General features: G+C 38.2%; 1 protein-coding gene across 1 annotated transcript in view; it reads right to left on the bottom strand.

Annotated features, from left to right (window-relative positions):
• Window positions 1-19,332, bottom strand: part of BICC1 (BicC family RNA binding protein 1) — an 89,791-nt gene that overhangs the window by 42,229 nt on the left and 28,230 nt on the right. The window contains exons 2-3 of the mRNA XM_059476703.1: window positions 14,687-14,733; window positions 2,649-2,718 (exon numbers count right to left, since the gene is read on the bottom strand). Of these exons, the coding sequence (XP_059332686.1) occupies window positions 2,649-2,718; window positions 14,687-14,733 (117 nt within the window). The remainder of the gene's footprint in view (window positions 1-2,648; window positions 2,719-14,686; window positions 14,734-19,332) is intronic.

Raw genomic sequence — 19,332 nt, 5'->3', positions numbered from 1 at the left:
GATACTTAAAATATACAATTTTGGACTCATCAATTTAAAAGTTGTAATCCATATAAGAGAAATGATACAAAGGTTCACAAGTCATCTACTCTTGGTGCTTAAGCTTCACTATAGCACATTTTTTTCTAAAAGATCACAAAAGGATTCTGGATCTTTTAGAGAACTTATTCTTCATCCTCATCCTTGCTGAATCTTACTATGTACACCTTGGCTGTAAATTTCAATATCTTTGTGTTTCAATTCAAAACAAAACATGGTTTCTTCTTATTGATTTAGTATCGGTAGTGTCTAATTAAAACCGTCACCAGCAGTGAGAAGAACGACACCATTGAGCCCTGAGTGCTTCATGACAGACTGACCAATATCACAGGAAGAAAAGCAATGTTTTCCTAACAACTGTTTTTCCCCTGTATTGGGAGGAAAGCTGTGAATGACCTAAGGCCACAACACACAAGATCTGAAGCTGGTGAAACCACAAGCAGATTAGATTGCAAAACGATACAAAAAACATAAAATCTGGGATGTCTGGGTGATGCCTGGGTGCAGCGTGGGGCTGGGGTAAAGCACTGTCCATCCAGAGCTGCTGCTCCCTCATGAGTGACTCAGGCTCAGCCCCAGCCAAGGAGGCAGGCAGACCATGTTCTGAGGTCAAGTCCCTGCAGAGCCAGCCAGTTATTTGTTGCAGACTCTCAATCAGAAAATGTCATTAAGTGAAGCTAAGATTATGTTAAACACTTGGAATATTTACCCCTATATAAACAGCTGCTGTAGCTGCAAATGGAAACTTACAGAATTGCAAACAATTGGTATTAAATGTAAACAGATCATATAAACTGCACCTTATTTCACAAGAAATAGGAACCTCAGGGTTAAGGGGCTCTTTGCACACAGGCTGCAATTTACTATCTTAGGTGTATATACACACAACCCAGCACACCAGAGCTGGCCAGAGAGTGGTTTAAGTCTTTAGAGCCACCCTGAAATCCACAGGCATTTGAAACACTTTTTTTAATAGTTCAGCATATTGCTAAAACGTCTTGTTTACAGCCCATTACTATCTCACTATCTAAAGTTTCTTTTGGCACAAGGACTTTGCAGGATAATCATTCCCACTGCAGATTTACTCAGTGTGCCCAGCTGGAATATGTGTTCCCTTTCCTCAGTTTTTACTTTTATGAGCCCATAACTCTTTTAGCTGTTTTATTTCCCATGGTACTCAAATTCATTCCATGTATTGATAGAGCTTCACCACATTATCTTCTACTTGAAGTCACAAATAAATAGGTCAAATTAATTTAATTTAAAGCTGCACCTCCAAGTACCAATGCAGAAGCCAGCCAACCACCTCTCTTACCCCCCTTTTTTTGCCTTTCATTCATGCTTTTCAGAACTAAGCCCACTTAAATTAGGGGGGGAAGTTACAGGCACCACTTTATTTTTTCTTTTCTATCCTCAGAAGAAAAACAACCTCTTGTGCCTCAGCTTGTTGAGGAGTATCAGGTGTGCATCAATTCCCAGCACCCCAAGGAGAGGGCACACAGAACTCCCCAGGTTTGCACAGAGACCTTGTCACTCCTGCATTACTAGAAATGTTAGTTGCACACATTAATGCCTATATACAAAACACCTGCATTTTCCCCAGTCTTAATTCCTTCCCCATTTTAGCAAGATTCTTTTTCCATGCAAGTGGGGAAAAGAAAAAATGAAATCAATTTGGACTTTAACACCATGTGGCAAAGTACCTCAGAAACAATCTCACTTTACACCATAAAAATTTTATTAATCCTGCACCTTTCTAAAAAGGTCATTTTTCTTCCCAAGAGATGTCATTAATTTACTAAGGGGAGCCCACACCTCCACCTATACACTCTATATATAACATGGAGAGAAATTATTTGAAGTTCATTTTCTTGGTTTTTAAATATGTATCAGCCTGGACAGAAATGCATGCATTGTTCCCACTTCCATTTCTTATGCAGAAGAGAAATTAAGTGTTGCTTTCAACAGTCACAGCTATGACTCCTTAAGAACAGAACAAGAAGGTTTATTTCAAAGAGAGATGTCCAGACTGTATACTTAGTTCACACTAATGGGCTGGACTTCCAAAAGAAACATAATTTAAACCACAATACTGGTCATGCCTAAGAAACAGCTCCACTTAGGTTTCTTAGAGAACCCAAAAAAGTGTGCAGGCTGTCCCTGTCAGGGACACAATGAATGTTTACTGTTCTGCTGGGCTCGGCCAACACTCATCTTTGTTCTCTACAGAAACAAACACAAAACCCCACAAAACACCCACTCATCTAAAATGTTACCAGAAACACTGGTTTTGACTGCTGTAAAATAAAGAAACTGTTCTGATTAGATACAGAATCGTACAGCAGAAGGCAAACATGCCTAATACAGCAGTTTTGATTAAATAAATACTCACAGAATTGCAAGCTCCTTAAAATGGCTTGGTGTATCAAATACCTATATAAAGCCAAGATAACTTCAACAAGAAATTTCTATAAGAAACAGCAGACTGAAATGGAAATACTTCAGGTGACCAGTATTGATGTGTGACTCTAAAAATCTAATTCTTTATTCTATGGTTGTCACTATGCTAACAACAAATCCCACCCCATAAAAAGAGCAAAGTAAAATACCTTTTTTCGATTTTGCTCCGATCTTCAACTTTGATGGCCAAGCAATCTGTGTGTTTGTTTCTTCCATAATCTATTAAAAAAGAAAGCATTTTCAAAGAATTAAGCTTTTATTTTTCTCCTGCAAAAGCATACATTCATTTTCTGAAAATATGATGTTTACCATTTTTAAAACTGTTAAATATTATTACTTTTAAATAGCACAAGCCATGAACTGCTTCTCTGGTTTTCCTGAGAACTTTTATCTGTTAATAAGCATGGCTGAGTTCTGATCATTCAAAAGAATTCCACAGAGCAAACCCAAAATGCTCAGCAGCTTCCATGAAGTTCAAATGACCACTAATAGCTACAGCAGACTCCACATCCATCTCTGAGGGAATGTCAAACCTTTACAATTCAACACAAATATTTCTTCAGTTACCTTAAAATGGTTCTTAAGTAAAGCCTATCAAATTTAAATTGAGTCTTTCTGAGTCTCCATAAGTCAAAATATATTGGTTTGCCTCACTTTTACCCAAAAGCAGCTTTTCATTATAAGCTTATCCAGACTCCAGAATTTTTACTTAGTTTAGCAGGTCAGAGCAGACATTTGACAGCATTTATTTATTATGACACAGTGTGTAACCTATCTGTACATCTCCAACCAGCCAACAGGGAAAAACTATGCACACACTCTCACACTGTGAAAACCAGGCAGTCATTTAGCTCCGTGTCAGCTCTCATTCTGCTGCTGCCTTGGGCTCAGTGACAATTCCACCAGCCCTATTACAGGCAGATTATACTGAAATTTCATCCTGGCACAGAGCTACAGAGCTTCACCAACCCACTCAGTTGTAACACAGGAGAAGGAACTGCTTGACACCAAGGACTTCAGATAGATGAATGGAAATGCAGCTCCTAGAAATGCTGGGCATGTCTACTGAGGCTAAAGGACTTCTCTTATACCAAGGTCTCATCAACAAGCATGGTGAGCTCATACCTCTCATCATACTCATGAGGGAATGAAAACAATTAAAATGTCAAAATAATTAGCAAAGTCACTTGCAAGCAGAAGACTAATGCATTAACAGCTACAATACCAGTATGTTTTCCATAACAGTATAATTCAAAATTAGGCAGATTTCCCTAACAGTTCCTAATTCTTATCTTCTACATCCAAATCCCAAAGACACCACAACAACTTCCAGATTAGCATGCCATGTGGAAAAACAAAGCATCAGCCAACTTCATTATACTGTATTTTTGGTTTCAGCACTATTGGATAATAAGTTACAGCTGAAATAAAACATTTCCAGGAGGGTGAAATTCTACCAGCAACATACATATACTTTTCACCATTTTCCAATCCAGATGTGAAAAAAGCTGTTTCAAAGAATTCACTTGTCTCTGATAAAAGGCTTTGGGCGAGGATTTTTTTTTTCATTGTGCAACAGGCAGTGAAATGCACAGAAAATTGGAAGGCACTGGCTAAAAGCAAAGGGGAGATGCTAAAACAGAGAACAGTGCAGGACTGAGTTATAGAAGATCCAACATGAAAGGAACCACAAGAGAGGAGACAGAAGAAGAATGCATGTCATTCAAGGCAAGTGTTACATCCCATCAGTCCTTTACCCTCTCAATAAAGGTTGGAGACTTCTGTCTTGGAGAAATTAAATCCTCCCCATTTCTTATGCTAAACTAAAATAAAATGAAAGCCCACAACTTCACAGCTGCACATTCTGGGGACATATGAGAAAGATGCATATAAGATCTTCAAAGGAAAAGCAGTCTGACTGCCAGCCACTGGAGATTTGGCCATCTACTATCCTTAAGCTCTTTGTAATGTTAAAAATTGCCACATTAGACCAAAGAAGATAACTCAATTTGGTCTCTACAAAGACAAGATTATCTCCTATCTTAGACAGGCAAAAAAAAAAAAAAGTCAGGATGCATTTAAATGAAGTACATTTACTGAAGTATCAAAATGCTCAGTCTGTGCTAGCATTCAACTCCAGGCTGTAATGTTACAATAAACCAGAACTTTCCTAAGAACACTTAAAAAAATTAAACTACACTGCTTACTTCTTAAACCACTTAAATAAGTAATTACTTAAGAAGTAATAATTTAAGTTATTACTTCTGTATTGTATTTATTATAACAGCAGAGTGACACAAAGCTCTGGAAAACTTGGAACTGAGTTTTTATGAGAGCAGTTAAACTTGAAAGTAAAGATGATACTGAAGAATGCATAGATCACTGTTCCATCAACTTTTTGTTTCAGCTTTACCATTCAAACCCAGGCAATTTTAAGTGACAAGACTTTATTTTTTTCCCTGAAAAATCTGGAATAATTCCATGACAACCTCAAGTTCATGTTGCAATGGAACTGCCTCATTAATGAAATCAGTATTATGCCACATACCCTGAGAACAGGGGTTCTGCTCTCACATGAAAAAGAGAACTCTCAAGTGCTCCAGCCATATTACATGCATTCCAATTGTATAAATACTTGAGTTACATAACATTCAGAAGAAATTCAGCCTAGGGATGACTCAGAGTTCATGATCTCTGCAGAACAGCACCTCTGCATAGCTTCCCTTATTTCCACACAAAATAAGAGATAGAGCGAGTACTAATCAGTGCTTGCCTTGCCTTGAGGGATCAACTGACCAAAGGGATCCAGCATACCTGTCAGCAAGGTTTAATCCCCAACAAATAACCTCATGCTTCTTCTCAAAATGAAGGAAAACCTAAGAAATTGTCTTTCTACAACTTTCCTTCCTCCCCTTTGCCCAAGTGTAATTGTAGTGTTTACAAGCCAAAATATGTAAGCTATTCTCAGTGGAGAAAAAACAGAAGAGGACAAGACACTGGAGGACACCAACAAAACAAATCAGACTGTACTCTGACCCTGAAAAAATTGGCTCTAGCTGCATATCATTGGGCCTTCAAGAAAAAAAGAGAGTCTAACTGTAAGGCAGCTGGAAGACAAGCTTTTGGCTTCCTTGTATTCCAGCTTGAAAAGTTTATAGTTTCAGCACTTTGGGGAGTTTTTACATTAAGACAGTAAGAAATTATTTGTTCTTATGCTGTATTTTTTGTTTAGCTGATTTTGGATGCAAACTGGAATGTCCTGAATGCAACAAAACCAACCAAACAAAACTCCCCCAAAGCCCACAAGTATTTCAGAATTCAAAGGAAATCTTTTACACACAGTGGATGAACAAGAACAACATATATAACAGACTTCTTCATTTAAAGCAGGCACATTAAATCAAAGTATTATTCTTTATAGTTAGTGTTGGTAAGATACCTATTTCTGACCCTCCCACCTTTGGGATTTGGGCATCTTGGCCTTTTCTGCCTCCAGTATTAATCACAGTGAAAGGAAAAATGGGTCAGACAGGAATCTGCATCTACTAGTGGGTCTCTGCAGTTACCCAGTCTGAATTCCTTCCCCACTTAAGTGAATTTCTTTTTCCAGGCAAGTGAGAAAAAGAACAAAATTAAATCAGTTTGGACTTCAATACCATGTGGGAAAGTAACTCAGAGACAACCTCATTTTACACCATGAAGATGTTATGCCTAGGCTTGGAATACTTGGTTTCACAGACTTTCAGTGTTGATCTTGCATCTTCAGCTTTCAGAGAAGTTCTCTTAGTTCCCTCAGTTTAAATGCATTTACAGCTGTATAAACAAGTTTACTCTTAGGTTTTATTTGAATATGATTTAGATGAAAATGAAAGGAAAACATGTTTCCATAGGACAAGACCTGAAGAGTCACAGCAGACAAGTGAAATTCTGCATGGGGTGATCCTTAGTTCTATCTCTTGCAGTGCATAAGAGGTGATGCAGCACAATCTGAGAGGATGACTAATCCCTGAACATGACTTTTGGCAGCAAGAACACAGCCATGGGTGTAGCTGGAACCAGAATTATTATATTTAAGGGTTTGTTGTTTTTTTGGTTTGGGGGGAGGAGAAAGCAAGGCAAGAACAAGGATGGGAAGGAAGAACAAGATTCAAAAGAGGTTTGTGTGAAGTTACCCATTGGGAATTCAAACTCCAAAACTGGTGAGGCCAGAGAAAGCATTTGCATTCCCAGAGGACATCAGCAGGGCAGCATCAAGGATTACTGGTTGGTGAGGAAATTTGAGTATAAGGAGTTAAAAAGGAGATTACAAAACTTCGCCCAAAGCCTGGTACGCAGCTCTTGTGGAAGTCCGGCCAACATTTTGGGTGCAGCAATGGATTTGCATCCCAAGCCCTGTTGTGGTTTCTTTCCCCGAGGTGATGACCTACATAAGCAATTCCAATCAAGAATTCACAGTTTGTAACAGCCACTACTCAAAGTTGGACAGTACAGCCTGACCGCCTGTGTAAACCCTAATTCTGCAGGTAAGGAGGAGGGGCTGTTCCTGAGAAGCAGCAATGGCACATGGCTCCAGACACCCCACATCCCAGACTACACTGTCCAGAGCTTCCAGTTTGTGCTCCTGTGTGGCAAAAACCTCCACCTCCTATGCAGAGACCAGAATTAAAACCATAAAATACAGAAAATGCTTTAGCAAGTTTGCTGTGACTGCAGTCTGTCAGTACTGACAGCACACATGTAGGTGCAATCTGTTTAAAACACACAACCAAAGGATGCACAGGGAGGACAAGGACCAAGCTGCACTTGTGTGTCTGTACAGAAAGGAGCAGTGGGACAACAGACATGAGTGCCTGTGTGTCTTCAAGGGCAGGGCTCCTCATTTTCCCATTTTATAGCCGAACTGTCAGAAACCCAGACACTTTCAGAAAAGGTGACTGCTTGGCTAATCCTTCTTCCCTAGTTTTACTTGTCTTGAAAAAAGGTAATATGTAAATTATTTTAGACATTACTGTCTGGAATAAGCAGCATGGATAAGGATCAGTACTCCCATATGTTTTTGTTCATGCTTATACTGCAAGTCATTTGCTTTAATACTGCAGGAAATTGATCTTCACCTACTCACTTGTCCATCTCTGTTAAATTGATTTTATTTCAAGTTTTGATTAAATGCTAAAACAACTATCAAAAAACATTGATGTGCTTCTGATTGATATATAAAAAGGGAACAGAAGGAAAACTCACCTGCATATTGCTATACAGGGTCATGTCAAGCTAAGTAGAACACCAATAATGCCTCCCTACAACTTCTCAGGGCCAATACTTTTGTGCAGAGTTTGAGGCTTCCCCAGAGCAGCACACAGGCTGTTTGCTGTCAAGGACTAATCCTAGCCCATGCTGACTCTAACAAATTTACCATCTTCACAAAGTATTGACAGCTATTCCTAAAGAGCTTACCAAGAATTAAGGCAAGCATGTGCAGGATGAAGAGGTCCTGAAGCTAAAATTAGAGGTCAGGGTTAACATCATGGGCAATGTATTTGTTCTTAATTTTGATCAATGTGTATCCAAACTTTTATACTAAATACTAAAACTAATGAACAGATTATGTATAAATGCAATAAAGGCAGCAGAGTAAAAGACATCAGTTTTACAAATGAAACTTTCAGACTGCACATAAAAGCTCTAAATCACTAAAGATGGAATTGGGAAAGCTGCCTATATGGATGTGGCTTTGGAATTTTTATTGTTTCCATTTCCAGTAAGGGATTTTTACCCTAGAAAGGGTGAGAACAGATGCATGCATGCACATACACAGTGCATCTTTTTTTAACCTTTGCTTCACCTGAAAACAACTAAGATGATTCTTTAAAAAAGGGTCTTGTTTAAGAAAATATTGCAGTATTGTTGCTGCATACAAAAGCTACATTAAGTAAACCTTCTGCAACAAAAATGTTTACAGAACTTGGTACTTAATTTACAAGTACAGCAAAAAAGTTGAGAGTAAAAATCAATCAATCAAATGCCCTTACCTATGGAGAAACACTCAAGTCCTTCACTTGAATTAAAAGTTTATTTTACCCTCAATGGAAGTACTAGTCAAGGGTCACAGGTAACACATTTGTTTTAAATACAGGACAAAGCATAAAACAAAAAACAATTAGGCATGCAAAAAATTATCTATAGAAATATCTGTCTCTACAGCATTAATGAATTACACAAGTAATATAAAAATTCTAAATATCACTCAAAAATGAAACCCCACAGAACACTGTTCAAAACACCAGTATGCATCCAAATCTCCTCTCTGAAATCAAACCCAGCAATTCTCCTTACAAGCCAGAAAGCCAGTGTATATTCTTGATTTGATTCATTCTCATACTTGCCTCCTTTATATTTTTTTTCCTCAAGGTAAAAGTACAAACATTTCTGAGAAGGAAATCCCTCCTCTCTTCTGAGGGAGGATTTGACTCTCAGAATGAAAAGCACTGAGAACCTCAGTTGAGATGGTGGTGACAAACCACTCCTCCTCTACTGCTTTACAATGCAAGGGATCTTGCACAGTGTTAAGTATAGCAATATAGTGGCATAAAGCTGAACTTTATCAACTAACTTGATATTACAGGTAAAATCTCAAGCTAGTACTCATTGTATCAGAAGCAGCATAGGAGAAACTGGAGATAAAATGAAAAAAAAAAAAAAAAAAAAACAAAAAATCCTTGGAATTACTCCATTGCCTTAGCAGAATGGTCACTATACTACAGATGGGATGAGTGCCATTTTCCACAAAAATGAAGCCTTCCCACCACTCAGCTCTGCCTGAACTAAGCAAAAAGTTAAGCAAGCATTCTTGATTTACCTTTTCAGAGAAACTGATCCAACCTAAATAGCCTCCTTTCCACTGGGTGGGGTTTTGCCAAAAGGGAGACAAATGTCTCAATCCCAAGATTTCCCGCAAATGTTAACTTGCACTGACATTCTTTCAGCCCCCTAATCCACGCTGCCCTCTCCAAGCAGTCACTTCCTCTTCCCAGGAAGCCAAATGAGAGGAAGCTCAGGGTAAACTGGATGCCAGCACTCCCATCCCAGCCAGGCACTTGAAGCCAGCTCAGGAAACGTATGGCCTTAATAAATCCTTGTCACATGCTATGAGCCAAGCTCTACATCAAGAGGTTATTTTAATGCTAGTGCAGATCCTGATTTCCAACCAGAAAAAGTGGAATGTGTGGAACCAGCTCCTGCAGCTCCAAGCTGCTGCTGTGGTTGAAACAGAGACCAGAGCCATGATAATGTCTGATCAGCAGCAGCTCACGAGGTCTCACCACCAGATAAATAACACTGCAAGAAACTCAGTGGCTGCCATCAGAAATGGAAACACAGCCCTGGGGGAGCTACAGCTATAAATAGGCAGCTGGGGAATAGTCATGGCTGAAGACACATGAAAAGCCCTTCAGAAGTTAGTCCTGAATGTGGATAATAATTAGCTTGAGACATCTTGGTCTCAGGTCAATGATTAATATTTTTAATGCCTGAAAATGCCCCAAGCCACTTGCATTTGAAGCTCTAGATATGCTTCATGTTCAGAGATGAAAAAGTGAGACTGATTCACTTCCAGCCTGACCTACTGCAAAGAGAAAATTAAATTTATTTGCATCAGAATATACTACCTATACTTACAAAATGCATACATGAACACTGTGTTAATATATTCACAAGTAAGAATATTGCAACAGTTCAAAGGTTTGTCCCAGAACAACAGAAAAGAGATTTTTCAAAGATACAAGAGAAAACACAGGATGTTACAAACCAAGCTCTTTTACTGTCTTAGAAAAGCAAACAGGGCTTGAGGAAGATTCCTTGCTGCCTTTGTTGCCAGAGCCTCCTAAATAAATAAAAATGCACAATCATTAATGACTACTGCATAGAGGACTTGAACAGAAATATGATTAAAGATACAGTTAGATATAGCTATTTTTCACATCTTCCAATAATCACAGGGGGTTTATTTTTTGGCTTTGGTTGGGCATTTGTTTGATTTTTTTTTTAGTCTCTTTGTACTCCTGTTTCCAAATATCTGGACTGAAAGATCACCTGTTTTTAAAGAATGGTTTCACCACATCAGGCTTCCAAAATGGCCTCAGTAACTTCTACAGTGCTAATTATTTAATAAAATCAGAAGCTATAGTTTTAACATTATACACATAAGCACAAGAAGGAAAATGAAAAGAAACCACTAGTCTTCCTTTACACTCCTGAACTCCTAATAATTAACAGAAGAGATTTTGGTACACACATGAAACTTATGCCCAGTTGCAACTTCACAGCTCCAAGCACATTTTTGTCTCCCTCAGGGAATAACAGACTCAGCAGTGAGAGAAACACAAGCATTTAAATACACTTTTTGCCTAAATCCAGAGATATCTCAAAAACCCCTAAGGATCTGCAACTGGGCAAATGCATGCAAACACCACTTCTGTTTGCTTAAAAATGGTTCAGAAGAAACTCTAAACATAAAACATAAAAGGATGTTAAACACTCAGGACCAGTAAAACACACAAGTTACAGCTGGCTGGTAGTATTCAGTGCTTCCTACAAAACCAAGCTCTGCAAATGAACTCTAAAAGGCAGGAAAGCCAGAGCTGAGGAGCCCCTCCAGGCATTCTCCCAAAGCCCACACTAACACATGCACACTGAAATACAGAGCTTGGATGTGACCTGTGCAGTGCATCATTTCCAGTCACCAACTTCTGCATGTGCAGTCCCAAGAATTCCACCCAAATTCCACTAAAGCCACATTGTTCACCTATCACCCACCCTACTCTGCTCACAGGCCCTTGAGAAGGCTACAGATACACTCTTGTCCAAAGAAATTTCAGAATGAAAGATTACCATCAGCACTGAGATTCCCAAGTGTTTAAAAAGAAGAAAAGAAGCCAACTTGATGATGACAGAGCTAAAAGCAAACCAAAATGATGCATGAAATTCCTCTTGGTCCACAGGGCCGACCCTCACCTGTTTTGGATTATGAACTCTTCAGGACAGAGAATCACCACCTTGCATTTTATCTAAGAGTGCCACACACTTCTATAGGGCTACACAAATTATCTGTTCCCTGGAACAATGTCCTGGCTTTAAAGCAAAAGGAGATTGTTCCAGGGAATAGATAATTCCTATGAGGCGTGAACCAGATGTTGTGGAACTTGGTGGAAAAAATCCACCATCAACTGAAAATGGGCTCTGGATCAAGGACATGTAATAACTTCATATTATGTATTCCCTCACAGAATAAATAAGGAAAACAATTTAGAGAGCAAGGCCCACAAGGATCTTTTACATAAATAGTATGTAACACAACAGCAGAGCAACCCATGTTTATTTAGGATTACCTGTTACTGAACTGCAGATCCAAGGGCTCTACAGAGAAAACCATGCCATTATTTACTTATTTCTTGCTAAATTATTAGTAGCTCCCAGTGGTTTTGAAAAATCCTGATTAGGAGATGGTAGGTTTTCCCTTATCTGAAGCAGCACTGCAACTTAGAAACTTTACAAGAAAGTATGATAAAGTTTTTGAACTGTTAAAAATGACACCACCAAAAGACATTTATCTACTTTTCACTTGAATTCAGGACCAGAGGAAAGGGCATTTTTCACCTGATCTCCCTGACACAACAGGGCAGAAAAATTACCTGAATTCACCAAGAACTGGGGCTCATTCTGTAACTCCACAAGCAACTTCATTGCATGTGCTTGTTTCTGCTAAAATGCTCAGTAAAATTATGCATTTTTACATTTAAAGTGTTATTCAACTCTGGAAGTTGAAAGTTGGTAGGACTACCATCTCACATCCACTGAGATCCTGCTTGATTATGAAAATCCAAGTAACACTTCTTTCTCACATGTTTGGAGGCCAGCAGAAGACTGCTTAGCACCAAACCCTTGTATTAACTTTTAATTTTCTTTAAAATACTCTCTGCAGCTTAACAATGCAGCCTGAGTCTCTGCCAACCCCCAAGGAACAGCCTCCTCTCTCCTCCCTCTTGGTCTGCATACCTTGACATACAGAATCACCTTCCTGAATTTTTGCCTTGTCATTTGCCATTTCAGCATTCCTATGGAAACTTCTTCCACCTCACAAGCCACTTCCAACCTCAGCACATTGAGGGCAGTCCATCAGAATCCACCAAACATGGCATGATTTATGCAAATAATGCCCCCATGTTCTAGATGTGGCCTATCAAGGATGCATTTCTCCCTCCCTGATCCACTCAAAATCCTGCCAATAATGTCCTGAAGTCTCATTATCTGAACTGCTTTACAAAACCACCTTTGCTGCAGCTTTGAGTTTACACTGAGTTTCTGGAAGTGTCCTGCTGACTTAGATTGCAATGTGTTTCTAATGCCACAAATCACTGCACCAACCTGAAACACATGAAATGAGTCTTCATTTTACCTCCACATACTCTGCCTTATTCATTTCACATGAGATGGGAAAAATTTAACTCTGATTAAAGGAAATTGCACAGACAGAGACGGTGAGTAAGCTATGAGCAACTGTCCAGAGATTTCTTCCAACAAAAGAGAACTCAAAGGAGATAGTTTCCATCTGGTTTTATTAGCTGTAGCATTGTGTGTATGTGCTCAAAAACTACAGAAATCCACACTGTGGAGTCGATGATACTTTAAGAAGAATGCCAGTTAAAATGAAGCAGCTTTATTTAACCTATTGCAGCACCCACACTGTGCCTAGATAATAATTATGCAAAAATATGATAAAATCTAAATGCCAGGATAGCCACTGTATCATCAGTGGGGATAAAGAGTTGCACTCATTGACATAGTGGAAGTTTAGCACATTTTGCTTTCCTCTTAAATTCAACACAGTATTTTCTGTTATTACACTAGTGACTGCATAATTGTAAGGCACATCATATCTACAGTAAATAATCAAGCAACCAAATACACATGTCAAACAGATAAGCAACTCAAGAAGAAACATTTTATCCATACCTTTAAGAGCAGATTTGAGAGAGAAAACACTGTGACAAAATGAATAATGTAGAGAATAAACCACAGGCTACTATGGCTTAGCTTTGTTTCAGCAAGTAAAAAAACTCAAAGTATTTTGATAAAATCTTAAGGAGGCACTATTGACACATTCTCCTCTGTGCACACCAATATCAGACACTTAAGCACCACATTTAGAAAAACAACTCTCACTGTCAGTAAAGAGCGACATAAATCTGAAAATCCAAACATTTTGGCAGCATATATACTCCTCCTCACCAGCCTTCATCAAGGCATCCCACAGTCACATGCAGGGTAAAGCAACCTTCAACGTCTTCCTTTCTGGAACAACCACTTAAAATTATGCAAAATACAGCAAATTACTTCAATGGACAATGACTCAAAAGGAGTGTCAAGGTATTTCAGCATACAGCAAAGTTTGCACTGTCTTTCTTCTCCGTACTAAAGAAAAAACAGCTCATCATTTTTATTAGTCTGCAACATGCAGATTTTCATTAAAATAACACAAATAATGTTCTTCACACAATTTTTGAAAAAAAAAAAAAACAACCTCAGTACTATGCTGTTTTGTAAAAATAATTTGCAAGTCATTACTCTTGACCATGTTTCACTTTGTAGTTTAGTTGCTGCAGGACTCCCTTTTCCAGTCCTTCCGTGCCTCTGTCCAACCACAAACTTTGTTGAATCATTTTGTGGATTGTGCATTTCTTTCTTAAAAGCCCACTGCATTTCTCAACCAAATATTTATGCTTTCAACAATATCAGAGTAAGTTGCAAGGCAGTATTTTAATAACAGGATGCAGCATTTATCCACTGACAATATGCTTAAGACCACCTCACAACATCTTCTAGGTTAACAATTAATCATAACAAATGTTCATCATGTGTATTTTAACATTTTCAGTTAAGTAATTGGTAAAACTGTTAATTTGTTTTTGTGCATGGATGACAGGAGCATACACTAAAGAACCTGTTTCTCATCTCATTCCATGCCTGGCTGGTACCAAGAAGACACTGAATGACAAAATTTTTAAAAATTTGATCAATATGGTGGAAACTGCACATGAAGTTTAATTAGCTGATCACGTGCATGAATAATGGGTATCTTTTTCTTTTCTTTCTCTATTCAGGTGCTGTTATAGAATTGAAATATCTTTCTTACCTTCTGAAAAAAGTCTTCCCCACTTTTCCCTTTGCCCTCTGCAGCAGCTGTAAAACAAAAGTGGGATCTGGTTACTAAATACACAGGAGACAATGTGCAGGCTTACATATAGAAATTCTCAGTGAGTACATGCTACTGTAAAATAACAACTCTGGGTATTTTTTCTCATGCAATAAACATTTGTCAACAGCTGACTAACACCCAGATTAACCTTTTACAAGTCACTTGCCAAGGACAGAGTCTGAGCCCTTTGTATTTGGGTACTCGAGCTCTAACCCTCTGATAGATATTTTAGTTACAAGATACACATGGTCTAAGTTTAACAATTTAGTCACACTGCATACTTGCCCTGCAATTCTACCAACTGCAGGATCAAAAGAAAGCCAGAAGATCAAAAGATTTTCTGTATCAAGTATCACATTATTCAGTGATCTCAAGACCACAACCTGGATTATCTCCCACTTGTATTTAAACCCATAACTGCAAGTTTAGTTAATGCAAATTATTGCACTTAAAATGATACAAGTGTTTGCACATAGCTTATGCTGTAGTTCATCGGTGTTGAACTAGCAGGCAGTTCAAAACACAGTAGATCAAACTGATTACAAAGAGGATCATTTCCTTTTCCCTGGAGAAAAGGATGCCTTCAAAAACAACTCCGAGGGTGGAGAAGAGTTTCCTGAATGGTAGAGGATTACTGGAGCACCTTTGTATTTCTCATGTACAAAACAGACCCCTCAAGCTCACCCCATCACCCTGGCTTCAAAGCTGTGTTTAAACTATTCTGTTCTGCCCTCCTCCTCCAATTACACAACCAATTCCAAGCTCTTAAGGAACTGTTAACTCAGCTAATGCAATATGATAGCAAAATGCAAGCGAGCAGATACAGGCTGGAGGCATGAGATGACTTCTACCCTAGAGGAAGAAGTGCCACTACATCTGAAATAAGCTTCTCAAAACCTTAATAACAACACTTAAATACCACAGAGAAGAGCTCACTAGCAAGTTTTATCTAATACAGTTCAGAAGTTCATGATTCAGCTCCAGTGCAGCCAGAACAGAGGCAGCAAATGAAGCCTGTCAAGCGCTCATCCTGCTGCAAAGCAACTCCAGTTCCACAAGCTTGAGAAAAAAAAAGCCCTCTCCACCTTCAAAAGCCATAGGTGCCTGCATGAGAAGAGCCAAGTGGTTCATATTCACCAGAACAAGGTTTTCTGGGAGCAGAGAAAGCAACTGGGGAAGGTTTGTTTTCCAGATTTACAAGCTACTGATACAAGCAGAAAAACACAACTTCCTTGAAGCAGCCCCTTGATAGGTACACGTTTCTTGACATGCTTTCCATTAACTCAGGAATAGATAGGAAATGCTTTTGGGAAGGGAGGAGCACCACCACTCCATTTCAAGGGGAACATGGGACCAACATGCTTTTAATCAGATGATACCCAAGATAAATTGGAGATGAGAACGTGACAGATGTGTGGCTGAAGCTGCAGTTTTGAGAAGAGACAGATTTTGTTCCAGCTGCAAATGCATAATTTCCAAACTGAACACAAACAAGAGATGGCTTAAGATAATAGCAGTGATGCTCTGCAGGGCATTAAGCAGAATGCTGACAAAGAGGATTCCAAGCTTTTTATTGTAGGTTTATTTTTAATATGAATCATTCTGGTGACCTGATTTACAGCTTGGCCCCACCAACAACTGATGGCACAACAGACAGAAACCAGCAAGCACGGACAAAGTGGGAAAGAAGAGGGAATGAAAACATCCCAAAATGTGTTCACAGGAAAAAAAGCCCACAACAGTAGAGACAATAGGAAATTTGAAGCAAATGGCACCTTGTAAAAACCTTTAGTTAGTAACTAGAAGGTTCAGTTGTTCCAACACATTATAAAGATAGGGTCTTTCATTAGAGCTTTTCAGCACATAAGATGCTTTATGATAATCCATTTGTCAGGTCTTGTGATAGCTGTGAAATGGCAGGGCAGACTGTATGGTGGTTTTTGGAAAGACACTGACGTTGAAGGTCTGTACCTGAGAATAGTTCTTCACATGTTAAGATATACTGTTGGAATTTGTCACTTTGTGTCCAAGATGCAGCACTATTTAATCCAGGAAGAGGTATGCCTCTGATCATACCTCATTTTTCTATATTAAGGTGATCTAGTCATTACCATCTCCATTATGCATTTAATTAATAGGGGAAAGATGCTCAGAACTGTGGCTTAAAATATTTTGTTACACTTAGAATGATATATTTCACTATAAAAGTGAAAAAAAAGCCTAAAAACTTGAAGACAAACTACATAAACCAATGCATAATGCTTCTTTTGAGACTAGCTATTTTCCAGCAATTGTCTCCCTTTTCCCTCCATCATATCATAGAATTCTTTGTACCAATTATCTACTTACTCTTTCATTTTACTTCCTAAATTTCCTCTGGTTTTTATGAGGAGCAATTGCAGTTAAAGAAATTTAAATTCTACTGGTAGTTTATGAATTTTGTGATGCTACCCACCATTAGCTATACTTGCATGTATGTGTACTCCCAAACCAAGCACCTATGTTTAAGAAAGCTTCCAACATGTGTCTGAAATTTGTATAATTCATGTGAAAAAATCTTGAAGCCTTTCTGCTCTCTAAAGTAGATAAAGGCAGTATTGAAAATTCTGAAAAGAGTAGGAATAGCCAAAATCAAGGGCAAATTTATCCATTTTTCTTATAATTGAAAAGCTAAACAGATTTTGTTACAGCAAGACAAACCCATCATCTTTTGCAGGGAAATGAGCAAGAGAAGCATTGCAGAGTTATGAAATTTATGCAGAAGCCATTAAAATGCAAATCATTTACAGTGTTCTCTACAAGCAGATGCAATTTAGTAAGGCATTGAGGTTTACCTCAAATCAGATGAGCTGAGATAAAAGCAAACTTGAATTTGTGTTTAGGAAAAAAAATCTCCTAGGTCATCACATGCCAAGATCATATTTTCTAAACAAATCTTGAGAGTATTAACCCCGACTCTCAAAATAAACTTCAGCTTTGAAATATCATATTAAGAAGCTCACGATATTTACATCTGACAATGCACTCTGGCAAATTATTTTTGTAATCTTAGTAATAATAATTAGTTTTTCAAACCAAGCTTTATCCAGAAAAGCAGGAAATTTTCCAAGTTACCAAACACCACAGACAACAAGCCTTTTGTGGGAGGCTGAGGGGGCCAGCAGTGCTGTACCTGAGCTGCATGGAAGGTACAACAGAGTCCATCTCTACTAAATTTAAATAAGCTTTCAGATGTTAATGAACAAAGTTCCACATTTTCTGAAATTACTGAATTCAAAATACCACACCAATAACAACCAGCATAAAGAAGTGACATTATTGCCTGGCACGTGCCACAGGAAACCACTCCACCCTTCTGCCAGTGGTCCCTGTCCCCAAAGCAGGTTTGAGAGAAATCACAAAGCAAATGCCAATTAATGCAGCTGTACCCGACTTCTCACTGACAAACTGCTTCATTTCTGCCAACTCAGGAAATAGTGTTTTCTTAGAAAACAGTATTTACTTTATGGTATTGAATAGTCACTTAACTGACCCTCCAAAAACTAGGATTACTTTTACACAGGGTGGCTACATTGGTTTCAGAAATACAGATGAAACCTATGTAAATGTGCATAACAAGCATTTTATATTTTAAGCTATACTCTGTTTATTGTAATTTCTTCCATACCATGAAATATTTTATATTAGATTTTTGCTTTTCAAGACATATTGGATTGCTGAGGTTCCATCCAATACAAATATGAAACAGTTGAAACAGGTGTTAACTGTTATGGTACCAAAGAAGTGCACCATTTGTCTACTCAATCACCAAATCATAAAAAGGCCCAATTGTAATTTCCAGGTTCACATGGAAAAAATGAATTTGAGCTTTCACTTCAAATGTTATTTTAGTTATTAAACAAGTTATTACAATACAGGTCATATTTTACAGGAAGGGAACCCAAGAAATACTGATTAAGTCAAGTGTTTAAATGAATTACTGTAACTTTGCTGATCTCACACATCAGTTTTGTGTCTTATTTTCCAAACTCTTGAAGTTACCAAAAACCCAGGGTAACTGAGTGTGACTGAGTTGGTGACTTTGCCTTTACATTGATTAGTGTCCAAACTTCTTCCTCTGTCTGCATTCAAAGACTACATCTCTTTTTAAGATGTAGAGAGCAAAAAAGCATGTTCTGCTATTTAGGTCTCAACTATGCTGAAAAAAAAATCATTCATAGCATCAAAATACTCTTTAACATGACAGATAACTAGATATTTCCATTGTATCAAGACAAATCAACTTAACAGGATTTCAAGAAGCTGCAGAATAATATGGGTAAGAAGGTAAGTGCTCAATTCTCCTTTACCTTTCCTATCCATTGCAAGAGAAAGATTTCATAACCTTTATGTCAAGAGTGTCCTCATGTTATTTAGATTTGAGTTTTTTCCCTCAAACTGCCATGGAAACATGCTAGCTACCTAAGAGTGTTGATTTTTATTTACTCCTACCTTTTTAAATGGACTGGACAGTTATTTATTGAAAGCTTGAGCTACTTCTCCAAAGTTACCAAGCTGCTGTCATACACAAAGAAACCCAACCA

Source organism: Ammospiza nelsoni, chromosome 8 (genome assembly GCF_027579445.1).
Source record: "Ammospiza nelsoni isolate bAmmNel1 chromosome 8, bAmmNel1.pri, whole genome shotgun sequence".
NCBI lineage: Eukaryota > Metazoa > Chordata > Aves > Passeriformes > Passerellidae > Ammospiza > Ammospiza nelsoni.
Note: the sequence above shows the minus strand (reverse complement) of the source record. Positions and strands in the feature narration are given on the sequence as shown.